We start from the raw sequence: 14,579 nt of genomic DNA on the forward strand, positions 1-14,579 counted from the left end.
CTCTCCCTCTCCCTCTCCCTCTCCCCTTCTCTTTTCTCTTCTCTTCTCCTCCTCTCCTCTCCTCTCCTCTTCTATTCCAGTCTATTCTTCCGTTCTCCTCTTTCTCTTTCTATTCTGTTCTATTGTTCGGGGAGCTCGGGAGCCTGTTTTCGCTAGCAGACAGCTCGCCGTCCCCCCCACGAGTGATGTTGAGCTGACCACGCTCACCCTGGTTCCGAGGTCAAACTCAATGAAATCAAGTTTGGCACCCCGAGCTAGAGTATATTTTAGAGTCAGCGCAGCCATTTTAAGACTTGTGGACTTCGACTCCCAGAATTCCTCAGCCGACCGTGAGAATTCTGGGAGTTGAAGTCCACAAGTCTTAAAAATGGCCAAGCTTGGAGATCCTCGGGGTAGGACTTTCACAAATGCTCCGAGGAGACCTAAAAGGACTTCTCCAGCAAATACCAACCCCAGTAGATTCCCCGAGTCAAATCTCTACGCCGTTCACCTTGGGAACTTTGGATGGACTCTACCGAAGAGGAACTGCTGTCGGTGTACACCAGGGGTTCTTCCTTCACCTCTGGAAGGAAAGCGTTGCTGGTTTCCACCACGCGAGAGGCCTGTTGGAGGGTCTCCGTCACCAGCTGCCTCGCCTGCTCGCTGACCACCGTGGCCTGGAAGGTCACCGGCTTGGGTTTGATGAGGACCTACAAGGGAAGCAAAATGTTCTGCCTTCTGGGATCAGGACCCACAAGGACATCTTTCCCACAGCCAGTGAGGGGGGCGGGAAAGTAGGATGGGGGAAGAAATGGCCACCAGAAGCTGTGCTCCATTAGCAGTTCCCTGCTTACAACAGGGGTTTGCCACCAATCTCTCTGGGAGGGGCCATTCATCGTCCACCTATGGCCTTACTCCCAAGTCGACCCTTGTTCTTTAGCGGTTCCCTTCGTCTGGCAGCTCTGCACATGCGCACACTGGGAACAGGTTCCAGCTGTTTGTCTGCCTCGCTGATGTCTGACTCTGAAGGCAGCTGATAACTGTCAGACGGCCCTGGCCCCCTCTCTGCCTCTGACGCAGAGCCCTCATCAGAGCCTTCCCGAGACTCCAGGACTGACCCAGGTTCCTCCCCAACCTCCTCACTGTCCGAATCTCCTGCCAGCTCTGCTGTCTGCTGACGGGCCACAGCACCGTTCTTCATATTTTTCATGCGACCCCCTTGGGAAAATTAATGGCCCACCCTTGATGTTGACCTCTTTTCTCATCCACGGACTAATAATAAATAACAGGTTTACCTGAGTTTTCCCTTGCTGTCCGTATACAATTTTGGTGGGGATAATTTTGGTCGCCGGCTGGACACCGGAGCCAATTCCTTTCGGCTGCGTGACGATCATTTTCGTAATGGGCCGGGTGGCAGTGATGATGGCTGGTTTGGCACCAGCTGGAACAGCTTGGATTGTTTTCTCTCCCTGGAAATGACAGCAACAATTAAATGTCCTATGGTTTGTTCTGCAAAACTCCAGGGAATCAGGGTGGATAAAAATCGACGTTATTTGTTTTAAAAAATTTTTAAAAAACAGATTTTTTAAAAAAATGTAAATTGGATTTATTTTTACTTTTATCAAATTTATTTTAATAAAATGCTTTTGGAATAAAAATTGGTCTGAAGATAGTTTTCTATTTAAGATACATTAATAATTTACCGTATTTTTCGGAGTATAAGAGGCACCTTAGTTTCTGGGGAGGAAAATAAGAAAAAAGCTGATTGGCGGGTGAATCGGCCTCCCGGAATAGCCCCAATCAGCTGTTCTCAGAGATGAATTTTAGCAACAGGTTCCTCGGCTGTGAGCTCTGTGCCTTGATTTTTTTTCTGCCTCTGAAACTTCTGAAACTCTGTTTCAGAAAAAACTTTTCCCTGCTTCTCAAAGCCTCCGAAACAGAGCTTCAGAAAAAAAAGCCTCTGAAGCTCTGTTTGGAGGCTTCTTTTTTGAAGCTTCTTTTCTGATTCTTTTTTCAGCCTCTGAAACCTCCGTTTTGATTATCACCATAGAAAAAATGAGAGATACAAAAATTATCACCATAGAAATGAGATACAAAAATTATCACCATAGAAATGAGATACAAAAATTATCACCATAGAAAAAACGAGATACAGAAATTATCACCATAGAAAAAAACGACATATGCAAAAATGATCCCCATGTCAGTTAATCCTTAGTTGGGTAACCTTTAGCATGAATGATGGCCTTACAACGTCTTCCCATGGAGTGAACCAAGTCTTTGGGTTCTGCAGCTGTTCTAATGTGAAACCAAGATGGAATGATGGCTTCTATTAACTGGGTTTGATTGCTGGGTGGCTTCTGCTTAACCAGTTTCTTTAGTGGGCTCCATAGATTTTCAATTGGGTTAAGATCTGGGCTATTCCCAGGCAATTCCAGCAGTGGAATAGAATTATCTTGAAAAAAGTGGTGTTATTAGCTATCAAACCTCAAAAATACACTTTTCCCAAAAGGTTTCCACAATTAAAGCGCTCCATGGCTTAGGGCCAGGGTATTTACAAGACCACCTTCTGCTACCGATAACCTCCCACCGGCCAATACGCTCTCACAGAGAGGGCCTCCTCGGGGTGCCGTTGGTCAAGCAATGTCGGCTGGCGGCCCCCAACGGGAGAGCCTTCTCTGTGGGGGCTCCCGCCCTCTGGAACGAGCTGCCTCCCGGAATACGACTGATCCCGGACCTCCGCACTTTCCGTAAGGCCCTGAAGACGTTTTTATTTCAGCAAGCCGGCCTGGCCTGAATAGGTTTTATGGGTTAGTTTTTTAATTGTATAGCTTGGGGTTTTAAATTGGGAGGCCGATTAATTTATTTTTAGTTATCTTAACTTTTATATTGTATGTTATTTTAATTTTCGGCTGTTCACCGCCCTGAGTCCCTTCGGGGAGATGGGCGAGATATAAATTCAATAAAAATAAAATAAATAAATAAATAAATAAATTTTGGCCACTGCTGTAAACAAGGCCAATGAAGATCCCCCCTGAACACACAAGGTCCTTTGAGGGGCCACCAGATGTTGGTGTTGCTGTTTTCGGATGGATGTGGACTTACCCCCGCATTCAGCAACGTCGTGACCACATTTTTGCCCGGAAGTCCTTGAATGGTGGTGCCTTTTCCCGCCGTTTTCTGCACGACGATAACGTTGGGCTTCGACGTCACCGGGATCGTGGTGATCTTGGTGGTGGTTCCTTGAGAGGAAGGAAAACAGCAAAGGCCACGGATTTGAAGGAGGAGCCACGCCTCACGGTTTCGTCCCGGGCACATGACAGGGAGCCCTCGACTTACGACCGTAACGGGAGCCCTAAATTTCCGTTGCTAAGCGAACTAGTCGAACTAGTCGGGAGCATTGCTCGGAATCCTGACAAAGACGGTTGCGGAGTGAATTTTGCCCCGTTTTTTTTTTAACAACCTGTCTTGCCACCGTTAAGCGAATCGGCGGGGCAGTTGAGTTAGCGACACGGTTGTTAAGCGAATCCGGATTTCCCCCCCCCATTTGATTTTTGGCTCGTCGGAAGGTTGCCCAAGGGAATCAGGCGACCGGGGGGGGGGCACTGCGACCGTCGTAAATACGAATCAATTATCAAGTATCTGAATTTGGATTACGTGACTGTGGGGGTGCTGCGACAGTCGTTGAGTGTGAAAACTGGTGGCAAGTCACTTCGTTTAGTGCAGTTGTAACTTCGAAGGGTCCCTTAAAAGAATGGCCGTAAGTCGAGAACCGCCTGTAGAGGGGCAATCACAGATGAATACCTGGACTACACCGTTTTCTTTCCTTAATGTGGGGATGGGGAAACCCATCAATGAGACACCCCTCCCCCAGAACCCCTTCCCCATCCAGTGCAAGGGGGAGATCCAAACTGCCTAAGGACCCCCTTGCTTTCGCCCTAGAAAACGTGGCTGTGTAGAAGCCCTGGTGGCGCAGTGGTTAAGAGTACAGTATTGCAGGCTAACTCTGTCCACTGCCAGGGGTTCGATCCTGACCGGCTCAAGGTGGACTCAGCCTTCCGTCCTTCAGAGGTCGGTAAAACGAGGACCCAGATTTTTGGGGGCAAATATGCTGGCTCTGTAAACCACTTAGAGAGGGCTGGAAAGGACTATGAAGTGGTATATAAGTCTAAGTATTATTGCTATTTCTTCCTTCCTTTCTTCCTTCCCTTTCCCCTTCTCCTTCCTCTTCCACTTCGTCTTCCTCTCTCTTCCCCTTCCTCCTTCCCTTTTCTTTTCCCTCTTTTGCCTTCATCCTCTTTTTTCCCCCTTCCTCCTTCCTTCCCTTCCTTTCTCTTTCTCCTTCCTCTTCCACTTCTCCCTCAGTGGCACAGTAGTTAGAATGCAATATTGCAGGCTAACTGCCCACTGCCAGGAGTTCGATCCTGACTGGCTCAAGGTTGACTCAGCCTTCTGTCTGTCCGAGGTCAGTAAAACGAGGATCCAGATTGTTGGGGGCAACAGGCTGACATTGTAAATCACTTAGAGAGAGAGGGAGGGAGGGAGGGAGGGAGGGAGGAAGAGAGAGAGAGAGAGAGAGAGGGAGAGAGAGAGAGAAAGAAAGAAAGAAAGAAAGAAAGAAAGAAAGAAAGAAAGAGGGAAGAAAGGAAGGGAGCCACGGTGGCACAGTAGTTAGAATGCAGTATTGCAGGCTAACTGCCCACTGCCAGGAGTTCGATCCTGACAGGCTCAAAGTTGACTCAGCCTTCTGTCCTTCCGAGGTCAGTAAAACGAGGATCCAGATTGTTGGGGGCAACAGGCTGACTTTGTAAACAGCTTACAGAGAGCTGCAAAAGCACTGTGAAGCTGTATATACCGATAAGTCTAAGTGCTATTGGTCTTGTGTATTTATCTTTTTACTATTTCGTTCCTACTATGTCTAGGGGTTGTAAAATTCCATCTTTTTAATACTGTAAACCATAATTACATTGGGGTAAGAAGGGCAGCCAATAAATGTAATACGTAATAGTACAGGTAGTTCTCGCCTTACAACCACCAGTGAGCCCAAACTTTGTGTGGCTAAGTGAAACCTTTGTTAACGGGGAATTTTGCCCTGTTTTACGACCTTCCTTGCCACATGCGCTGTTAAGCGAATCACTGCGCTTGTCTCAATTAGTAACGCGGTTGTTAAATGAATCGGGCGTCTCCGTTGACACTTTTGCTTGTCAGGAGGCCTCCAAAGGGGATCACGTGACATCCCCCCCCTCCCCGGGGCTCTACGACCGTCATAAGTAGGGATCAGTAAGCCAAGCGTTTGAATTTTGATCACGCGACTGTGGGGACCGTTCTACAACGGTCGTAGAAACGGTTACAAGTTGCTTCTCGCCGCCGTGGCCACTTTGGACGGTCACTAAACGAGGTGCTGTAAGATCAAGGATCACCTGTACCAAGGAGGTGAAATGCCCCAAGACTCTCGGAAAGAAATCAGACAAATGGTTTAATTAGAGCAGGGGGTCTCCAATATTAGCAACTTTACGACTTGTGGACTTCAACTCCCAGAATTCCTCAGCCAGCGAAGTTTCGCTGGCTGAGGAATTCTGGGAGTTGAAGTTCACAAGTCGTAAAGTTGCTAATATTGGAGACCCCCGTTTTAGAGCACAGTTGAGTACCTTTTTGCTGAAAATAAGTCTTCATCAAGGAGTTACCTTAAAAGAAAAGTGAAAATAAAATAGGTTAATTTACAGACAGGGTCATTTATGCGGGAAACTTACGGTGGGAAGTTTCTTTTTTTTTTTTTTTTAATAAAAAAATATATCAAATCAATGCGTGAACAGTGTGGCAACTTGGTATCACACATTCTAACACAAATAGAACCAATGAAATTAAATCATAATTATTACATTCAACAAACTCATGTATTTCTAGCAATAATACACATTTATATTAGATTACAATCCATCATCATTCAATTCTTCCATGTTGTATCTTGTTATTACTTTTATTATTATGAAGGGCATACGCTCATATTCCCCCTCCTCTTGTTTCTATCGTTTTTAATCATATCACGTTTTGTTAAGAAACTATTTCTGTCTATCCTAACTTCTAATCATGTCATCCACCTAAAAGGAAAAAAAAAGGGGAGAAGAGAGAGAGAAAAGGGAGAGCAAATCAGAACAACAAATAGAAGGATTGTCCATCCATCGTCTGTAGCCCGCTTCGATATTTTAATGCTACACTTTAAAAGAAAGAAAGAAGGAAAAGCAAAGCAGAACTTAAAAAAAAAGAAAAATCATCTATCCGTCATCCCTTGCCCGCTTCAATACTTTGATTGCTATGCTTTTTCTATTGATTTGCCTCCCCAATTCGGCTGAATAAGTTGTAAAAAAAATGCTTTTAAAAGTAAAAAAAAATCGCGCCACAGCTCATCACACACAGCCCGCGATGTTGTACTTACCCCATGCCTCCTTTTGGTGTGCGTGGTGCACATTAAGGCTGGGTTCTAAATTTTTTTACTACCGGTTCTGTGGGCGTGGCTTATTTTGTGGGCGTGGTTTGATGGTCATGTGACAATTCTTTAGGATTTAGCAGAGGTACTGGTACACTGAGAGTGCATGCTCTAAAGACAAATTCCTTGTGTGTGTCAGCACTTCAAGCTGCATTTACTCTAGTGCTGACATAAGGAGGAGAAGCGGAGGCGTCTGGAAAGGGACGTTTGACTTTTCACCTACTTATTTTCCCTGGAGATAATATCCCCTAGGAGATGGGATGGGAGGGGGGAAATTCCTTTGAGCTGGAGCAGTAGATTGGGGTAGAGTGACTTGGAAGATGGCCAATGAGTGCAGAGGAGTGGGGAACGGAAAGGGAGGGTTTTGGGTCTGGAAGTCAGTGTTGGCTGCGAATGAGTCGGAGTTAGAATGTTGTGCTTAATAAATGGGAGTTTTTCTTCAAAGACTTTGTTTGAAATGCAATTTATTTGAGACCACCTCGAAACCTGACAGTGTGTCCAATCACACTTGGCCAATAAAATTTTTTATTCCTACTCCTACTCCTACTCTATTCTATTCAATTTCAGGGTTTTTTTCCTGATTGGTTTCCAGTTAAACAGTGACATGGGACTACCTACCAGAAACAAGGTTGCTGCTGATAATCTTGCCTCCCAGTGTGGCGAGTGATTTGGGGACCACCGTGATGATGCTACCGCTCGTGGTTTTCACGTAGGTGGCTGCACCCGGCGTACCCGTCATCCGTGCCCCTATGGAAGGGCTCACGGTCGGACGGGTGTAAGTCGCTTGAGTCCCTGGTTTAAGGGGGGGAAAAAAAACAACAGAGTAAGATATCCGTTTATGGTCTGATTTGCATGTCACGTGGGAAGACCAGGAGGAGAAGGGAGTGGCTAAAACTTGCAAATGATGTGTTTTCTTTTCCAACCTAAGCAATTCAGGCAGCCCAGGGGAACTCACGACTTGGCAACTTTAAGACTTGGGGACTTCAACTCCCAGAATTCCTCAGCTAGTCGCAACTATGGAGAGGTGGCAGGTTTTTCGTCAGGCGTGGGCTGCAGAAGACAACTTTCATAATTTTCCAGTTTGATCCAGTGGTTAAGGCACCACTCTAGTTACTGGGAGAGGGGTGAGTTCTAGTCCCGCCTTAGGTATGAAATCCGGCTGGGGGACTTTGGGCCAATCACCAGGAGATGGTGAGTTCTAGTCCCACTTTAGGCATGAAATCTGGCTGGGGGACTTTGGGCCAATCACCAGGAGATGGTAAATTCTAGTCCCACCTTAGGCATGAAATCTGGCTGGGGGACTTTGGGCCAATCACCAGGAGACGGTGAGTTCTAGTCCCGCCTTAGGCATGAAATCTGGCTGGGGGACTTTGGGCCAATCACCAGGAGACGGTGAGTTCTAGTCCCGCCTTAGGCATGAAATCTGGCTGGGGGACTTTGGGCCAATCACCAGGAGACGGTGAGTTCAGGTCCCGCCTTAGGCATGAAATCTGGCTGGGGGACTTTGGGCCAATCACCAGGAGACGGTGAGTTCTAGTCCCGCCTTAGGCATGAAATCTGGCTGGGGGACTTTGGGCCAATCACCAGGAGACGGTGAGTTCAGGTCCCGCCTTAGGCATGAAATCTGGCTGGGGGACTTTGGGCCAATCACCAGGAGACGGTGAGTTCTAGTTCCGCCTTAGGCATGAAGGCCGGCTGGGTGACTCTGGACCAATCACCAGGAGACGGTGAGTTCTAGTCCCACCTTAGGCATGACATCTGGCTGGGGGACTTTGGGTCAATCACCAAGGGACGGTGACTTCTAGTCCCGCCTTAGGCATGACATCTGGCTGGGGGACTTTGGGCCAATCACCAGGAGACGGTAAGTTCTAGTCCCGCCTTAGGCATGAAATCTGGCTGGGTGACTTTGGGCCAATCACCAGGAGACGGTGAGTTCTAGTCCCGCCTTAGGCATGAAAGCCAGCTGGGTGACTTTGGGCCAATCACCAGGAGACGGTGAGTTCTAGTCCCGCCTTAGCCACGAAAGCCAGGTGGGTGACTTTGGGCCAATCACCAGGAGATGGTGAGTTCTAGTCCCACTTTAGGCATGAAAGCCGACTGGGTAACTTTGGGCCAATCACCAGGAGACGGTGAGTTCTAGTTCCGCTTAGGCATGAAATCTGGCTGGGTGACTTTGGGCCAATCACCAGGAGACGGTGAGTTCTAGTCCCGCCTTAGGCATGAAATCTGGCTGGGGGACTTTGGGCCAATCACCAGGAGACGGTGAGTTCAGGTCCCGCCTTAGGCATGAAATCTGGCTGGGGGACTTTGGGCCAATCACCAGGAGACGGTGAGTTCTAGTTCCGCCTTAGGCATGAAGGCCGGCTGGGTGACTCTGGACCAATCACCAGGAGACGGTGAGTTCTAGTCCCACCTTAGGCATGACATCTGGCTGGGGGACTTTGGGTCAATCACCAAGGGACGGTGACTTCTAGTCCCGCCTTAGGCATGACATCTGGCTGGGGGACTTTGGGCCAATCACCAGGAGACGGTAAGTTCTAGTCCCGCCTTAGGCATGAAATCTGGCTGGGTGACTTTGGGCCAATCACCAGGAGACGGTGAGTTCTAGTCCCGCCTTAGGCATGAAAGCCAGCTGGGTGACTTTGGGCCAATCACCAGGAGACGGTGAGTTCTAGTCCCGCCTTAGCCACGAAAGCCAGGTGGGTGACTTTGGGCCAATCACCAGGAGATGGTGAGTTCTAGTCCCACTTTAGGCATGAAAGCCGACTGGGTAACTTTGGGCCAATCACCAGGAGACGGTGAGTTCTAGTTCCGCTTAGGCATGAAATCTGGCTGGGTGACTTTGGGCCAATCACCAGGAGACGGTGAGTTCTAGTCCCGCCTTAGGCATGAAAGCCAGCTGGGTGACTTTGGGCCAATCACCAGGAGACGTTAAGTTAGAGCTTTGTATATTCATTTCCAAAAAGGCTCCTATTTTCAGTCTCTGAAAAGAGGTTGCAAACATCCCAGGCTACAGGCAGTCCTGAACTTACAGTCACTCATTTAGTGACCGTTCAAAATATACAATGGCACTGAAGTTGGCCATGCACTCATAACCATTGCAGCATCCCCATGGACATATTCTGATCAAATCTGGGCACTTGGCAACTGCCATGAGTTTACAATAGTTGCTGCATTCCAAGGTCATGTGATCTCCCATTCGCAACCTTCCCAGCCGGCTTCGGACCAGCAAAGTCAATGGGATGATCTGGATTCGCTTAACGACGGCAATGATTCGCTTAACAACCATGGCAAAAAAAAAAAAAGGTTGCAAAATTGGGCACGGCTCGCTTTAACAACCGCCGTGCTCAGCTATGGAAACCGTGGTCCCAATTGCAGCCCCGTAAATCAAGGACTACCTGTAACCGGTCCGAAAATAACCGAAAATAAATAAAGACATAGAAAAATATATCGCTTGCTCTGCCCCGTGAAGATCAGTTCATGAGTTGGCAGCTGGGCACTACCAGCCCCGATGCCCTCCCAGCGGAAGGGACCGCCTTCGATAGGAGCGCTCGCTTGTTTCCCCCCATCCCTTCCGCCTGCCATGGAAAGTGGCCGGGATGGACAGATGGACTCACCGGCAGGAGCCGTGACCAGCTTGGTGGTCATGATGGTCCCGTTGCTGCTCACCACCATGATGGGAGAATTGCTGCTGCTGGGGAGGGTCGCCGTGACGGGTTTGGGGAGGATTTTGCTGGGCTGCACCTGCTGGGTGATGATTTTGACACCTGGGGAGGAGATGGTGAACAAGAGTGGCAAGGCGAAGGGAGGGAGGGAGGGAGGGAGGGAGGAAGAAAGGGAGGGAGGGAGGAAGGAAGATAGGAAGGGAGGAAGGAAGGAAGGAAGGAAGGAAGAAAGGAAGGAAGGGAGGGAGGGAGGGAGGGAGGAAGGAAGGGAGGGAGGGAGGAAGGAAGAAAGGAAGAAAGAAAGGAAGAAAAGAAGGAGGGAGGGAGGGAGGAAGGAAGGGAGAGAGGAAGAATGGAAGGAAGGAAGGGAGGGAGGGAGGGAGGGAGGGAGGAAGGGAGTGAGTGAGTGAGTGAGTGAGGGAGGAAGGAAGGAAGGAAGGAAGGAAGGGAGGGAGGAAGGAAGGGAGGAAGAAAGGAAGGGAGGAAGGAAGGGAGGGAGGGAGGAAGGAAGAAAGGAAGGGAGGGAGGGAGGGAGGAAGGGAGGGAGGGAGGAAGGAAGGAAGAAAGGAAGGGAGGGAGGAAGGAAGGGAGGGAGGGAGGAAGGAAGAAAGGAAGGGAGGAAGGAAGGGAGGGAGGGAGGAAGGAAGGAAGAGAGGGAGGGAGGGAGGAAAGAAGAAAGGAAGGGAGGGAGGGAGGAAGGGAGGGAGGGAGGAAGGGAGGGAGGGAGGGAGGAAGGAAGGAACGGAGGAAGGGAGGAAGGAAGAAAGGAAGAAAGGAAGAAAGGAAGGGAGGAAGGAAGGGAGGGAGGAAGGGAGGAAGGGAGGGAGGAAGGGAGGAAGGAAGAGAGGGAGGGAGGAAGGAAGGGAGGGAGGGAGGGAGGAAGGAAGGGGAGGGGTGGGAGGGTGAGGGAGGAAAGGTGGAGGGATGAAAGGAGGAAGGAAAGCAGGGAGGAAGAGAGGGAGGAAGGACAGAAAATTAGAGAAAGTTTAAGAACACAGTTAGGATCCTAGAGCAGGTTGACAAAACGTTAACATCCATAGACTGTTAAAGTACAGATAGTCCTCGACTTACAACCCTTTGTTTAGTGAACATTCAAAGTTGCAACTGACCGTTTTCCCACACTTACGACCGTTGCAGCATCCCCAGAGTCACCCGATCAAAATTCTGGCGCTTGGCAGCTGGCCTGTACTTATGACGGTCGCAGTGTCCCTGGGGAGGGTCACGTGATCCCCTTTTGCAACCTTCCGACAAGCAAAGCCAAACGAGAGAAGCCGGATTCATTTAACAACCGGGTTCCTAACTTCCCAACTGCGGTGATTCCCTTAACAACTCTGGCAGGAAAGGTCGTACGACGGGACAAAGCCCTCACTTAACAACCGCCTTGGCTTAGCAATGGAAATTTGGAGCTCAAGTGTCGCTGTAAGTCGAGGACTCCCTCTACCCCCCCCCGTCCCCCATCGCAGGGACGATACATTCCCTGTTTTACAATACCTGATTCTTGCTTGATCTGGATGGTGGGCTTAATGTTGGGGGGCAGAGGAGACTGCTGGGGTGCTACGGCTGGCTGGGACGGTGCCGGGGCGGCCGGTGAAACCGAGGTCAGCTGCTGCTTGGGAAACTGGGTGAGGATCTGGCCGGGCGTTCCCACCAGGCTTTTCGGAGACGGTAGCCGGGCTGCGGCCACCTTGATCGCTGAGGTGCACACACCTGGAAGACAGGAAGGCAGGATTGGTGCCTTTCTCGATTTCAGCAACCGAGAAAGCGAACGACGGGCCTTGGTTGTTTAAAGAGGGGCACAGGATCAAAATCACGCGAAGGGATTAGCGCCGCTTTATAAAGCCTTAGGAAAAGCCATCCCTGGAATACTTGTTGTGACCCAGGCTTCCCGAGTCCTTAAAACAGACGAGTAGTCCCAAAAACCACTTTTATTGCAAAAGCTGTGAATTCTGTTCATTCACAGCTGAGTCCCAATTCGTTGCAAAAAAGTCCTTTGGGATAATCACCAACCTTTATCTCCCTTGACACGCTGCCAAACACCGACTTGGCAAAGCCCCACGGAGTCCAGAATCAAACAGAGATGCCGACTGGGAACAGAGTTAACAACGTTGCTTTCCTGCAAAGAGCCCATGTGCCTTTGCTCCTCTTTTAAGCCTTATGGGAGGGGCCAATCATCTCCAGGCCTTACTCCCGAGTCGTCCCTTTTGTTTTAGCTGTTCTTGCCTTCTGGCAGCTCTGCGCATGCGTGCACTACGAACAGGCTCCTCCTGTTCCTCTGCCTCTCTGATGTCCGACTCTGGAGTCTGCGGATAACTCCTAGATGGCCCTGGCCCCATCTCTGCCTCCGACGCAGAGCCCTTGTCCAAGCCTTCCCCAGACTCCAGGACTGGCCCATGTTCCTCCCCAGCCTCCTCACTGTCTGACTCGGCAGCGGAGTCAGATAGTGAGGAGGTTGGGGAGGAACATGGGCCAATCCTAGAGTCTGGGGAAGGCCCGGATGAGGGCTCTGAGTTGGAGGCAGAGATGGGGCCAGGGCCATCTGGGAGTTATCCGCGGACTCCGGAGCCTCCAGAGGCGGACAGCAGAAAGGCAGAGGAACAGGAGGAACCTGTTCCTATTTCACGCATGCGCAGAGCTGCCAAAAGGCAAGAGCAGCTAAAGCAAAAGGGACGACTCGGGAGTAAGGCCTGGAGATGATTGGCCCCTCCCAGAAGGCTTAAAAGAGGAACAAAGGCACGTGGGCTCTTTGCAGGAAAGCAACGTTGTTAACTCTGTTCCCAGTCGGCATCTCTGTTTGATTCTCCGTGGGGCTTTGCCAAGTAGGTCCTTTTTTTGAACTATTACCATCTGGCAGACGGTACAGGATAATAAAAACAAGGACAAACAGGCTGAAAAAGAGCTTCTATCCCAGAGAAGTAACTATATCTACTGTATAGTGCAATATTAATGCAATATTGGGTTTTCAATTTCAATTTCAATTATATGGAATGTAAAGGAAGTATGTTTGTGTTTTTATTTTTATAGTTATAATGTACACCGAAGATGGCATTTAATTTCGTTGTACAAGGTGCAATGACAATAAACTAAAAACAAAAACAAAACTAAAAAAATTATTCTCTGTCATTAAGCTATAGGACAGTGTTGGCGAACCTTTTCAGCACCAAGTCCTGAAATGGGAGCGTGTGAACGCATGGGGAAGACCAGAAACAGGGAGAGCAGTTCACTGGCGTGCCCTGAGCTTCCAGGTTCCGGTGCTCCCACGCGCACGAAGATCAGCTGGCCGCCAGAAACCGGAAGAGCAACAGGCGATGGCTGGTGTGCCTGGAGAGATGGCTCTGCGTGCCGCTTCCGTCACATGTGGCTTAGGTTCCCCATCACTGCTATAGGACAGTGATGGCAAAACTTTTAGACACTGAGTGCCCAAACTACATGCGCGCATGCTCAAACTGGAAGGTGTAGCGCGCTAACATGCGCATGAGCTAACTTGCGCATGAGCGAATGTGCATGTGCAAACATGCATGTGCGCAAACATGCGCGTGCATCAATGTGCGCACGCAAATGTGCACATTCACAGATGTGTGCATTCACGGATCTGCACGAACATGCGTGTATGCGCAGCATGGACCCGAAGACCAGCTGGTGAGCGGGAGGCGGGGCATCCCAACTCCGGCAACGCGGCAAGAGGTAAGATCTTTTTCTTTCATGACCTTCTGTTTCGTCGTTTGCAGGGAAACCGAAGCTCACGGAAGAAACGCCACCGAGATCTAATCTGGGACGACGGCGCGCGTGCCAGCAGAAAAGCCTCTGCGTGCCACCTCTGGGACGCCATCACTGCTATAGGACTTTCCCTTCTTCCTCAAATCGGCCAGCCTCTCTCTTACCCTGCGCCACCGTTGACATGACCACGGACGGCGTGGAGGATACCACGGTGGTCACCGCCACGGTGCTGGGCGTGGAAGAAGGCGTGGAACAGCTCCCGGCGGTGAGGCTAGTTGTGGTGGGGCTGGGGCTGTTGTTAACCAGGGAGGACTGGGAAGCCGTGATGACCACGGGTTGCTTCTGGGTGGTGGACGCTATCACCGACGTCGGGACGAGTTTGGTGACGGCCGCGTAGTTGTGGGATTTGGAGAGGATGTTGGGGACGAACGTGGAACTGGGTGAGGTTGTCACGATGATTACCTGGAAGAGAACAAGGAGACACTTTGGACAATAGTAGGATATGATCGTTTTCCTGTTGAACGTATCTTTTCTTTTATGTACACCGAGAATATATGCACCAAGACAAATTCCTTGTGTGTCCAATCACACTTGGCCAATAAAAAATTCTGTTCTATTCTTCTATTCTGTTGGGTTTCCAGGACGGTGCTCAAACAGGGCAGACCTGAATAGCAATAGCATTTAAGACTTATAACACTGAGACTTATATGAAACTTACAAAGCTTCACAGTGCTTTT

General features: G+C 49.6%; 1 protein-coding gene across 2 annotated transcripts in view; it reads right to left on the minus strand.

Moving 5' to 3' along the window:
• Positions 1–14,579, minus strand: part of EMSY (EMSY transcriptional repressor, BRCA2 interacting) — a 54,576-nt gene that overhangs the window by 16,810 nt on the left and 23,187 nt on the right. For both annotated transcript variants that reach the window (XM_060685560.2, XM_060685561.2), the window contains exons 8-15: positions 14,007–14,304; positions 11,620–11,835; positions 10,081–10,230; positions 7,082–7,255; positions 5,628–5,663; positions 3,085–3,221; positions 1,275–1,448; positions 491–689 (exon numbers count right to left, since the gene is read on the minus strand). In XM_060685560.2, the coding sequence (XP_060541543.2) occupies positions 491–689; positions 1,275–1,448; positions 3,085–3,221; positions 5,628–5,663; positions 7,082–7,255; positions 10,081–10,230; positions 11,620–11,835; positions 14,007–14,304 (1,384 nt within the window). The remainder of the gene's footprint in view (positions 1–490; positions 690–1,274; positions 1,449–3,084; positions 3,222–5,627; positions 5,664–7,081; positions 7,256–10,080; positions 10,231–11,619; positions 11,836–14,006; positions 14,305–14,579) is intronic.

This window comes from Pantherophis guttatus, chromosome 5, assembly GCF_059756535.1.
Source record: "Pantherophis guttatus breed Tessera chromosome 5, ASM5975653v1, whole genome shotgun sequence".
NCBI lineage: Eukaryota > Metazoa > Chordata > Lepidosauria > Squamata > Colubridae > Pantherophis > Pantherophis guttatus.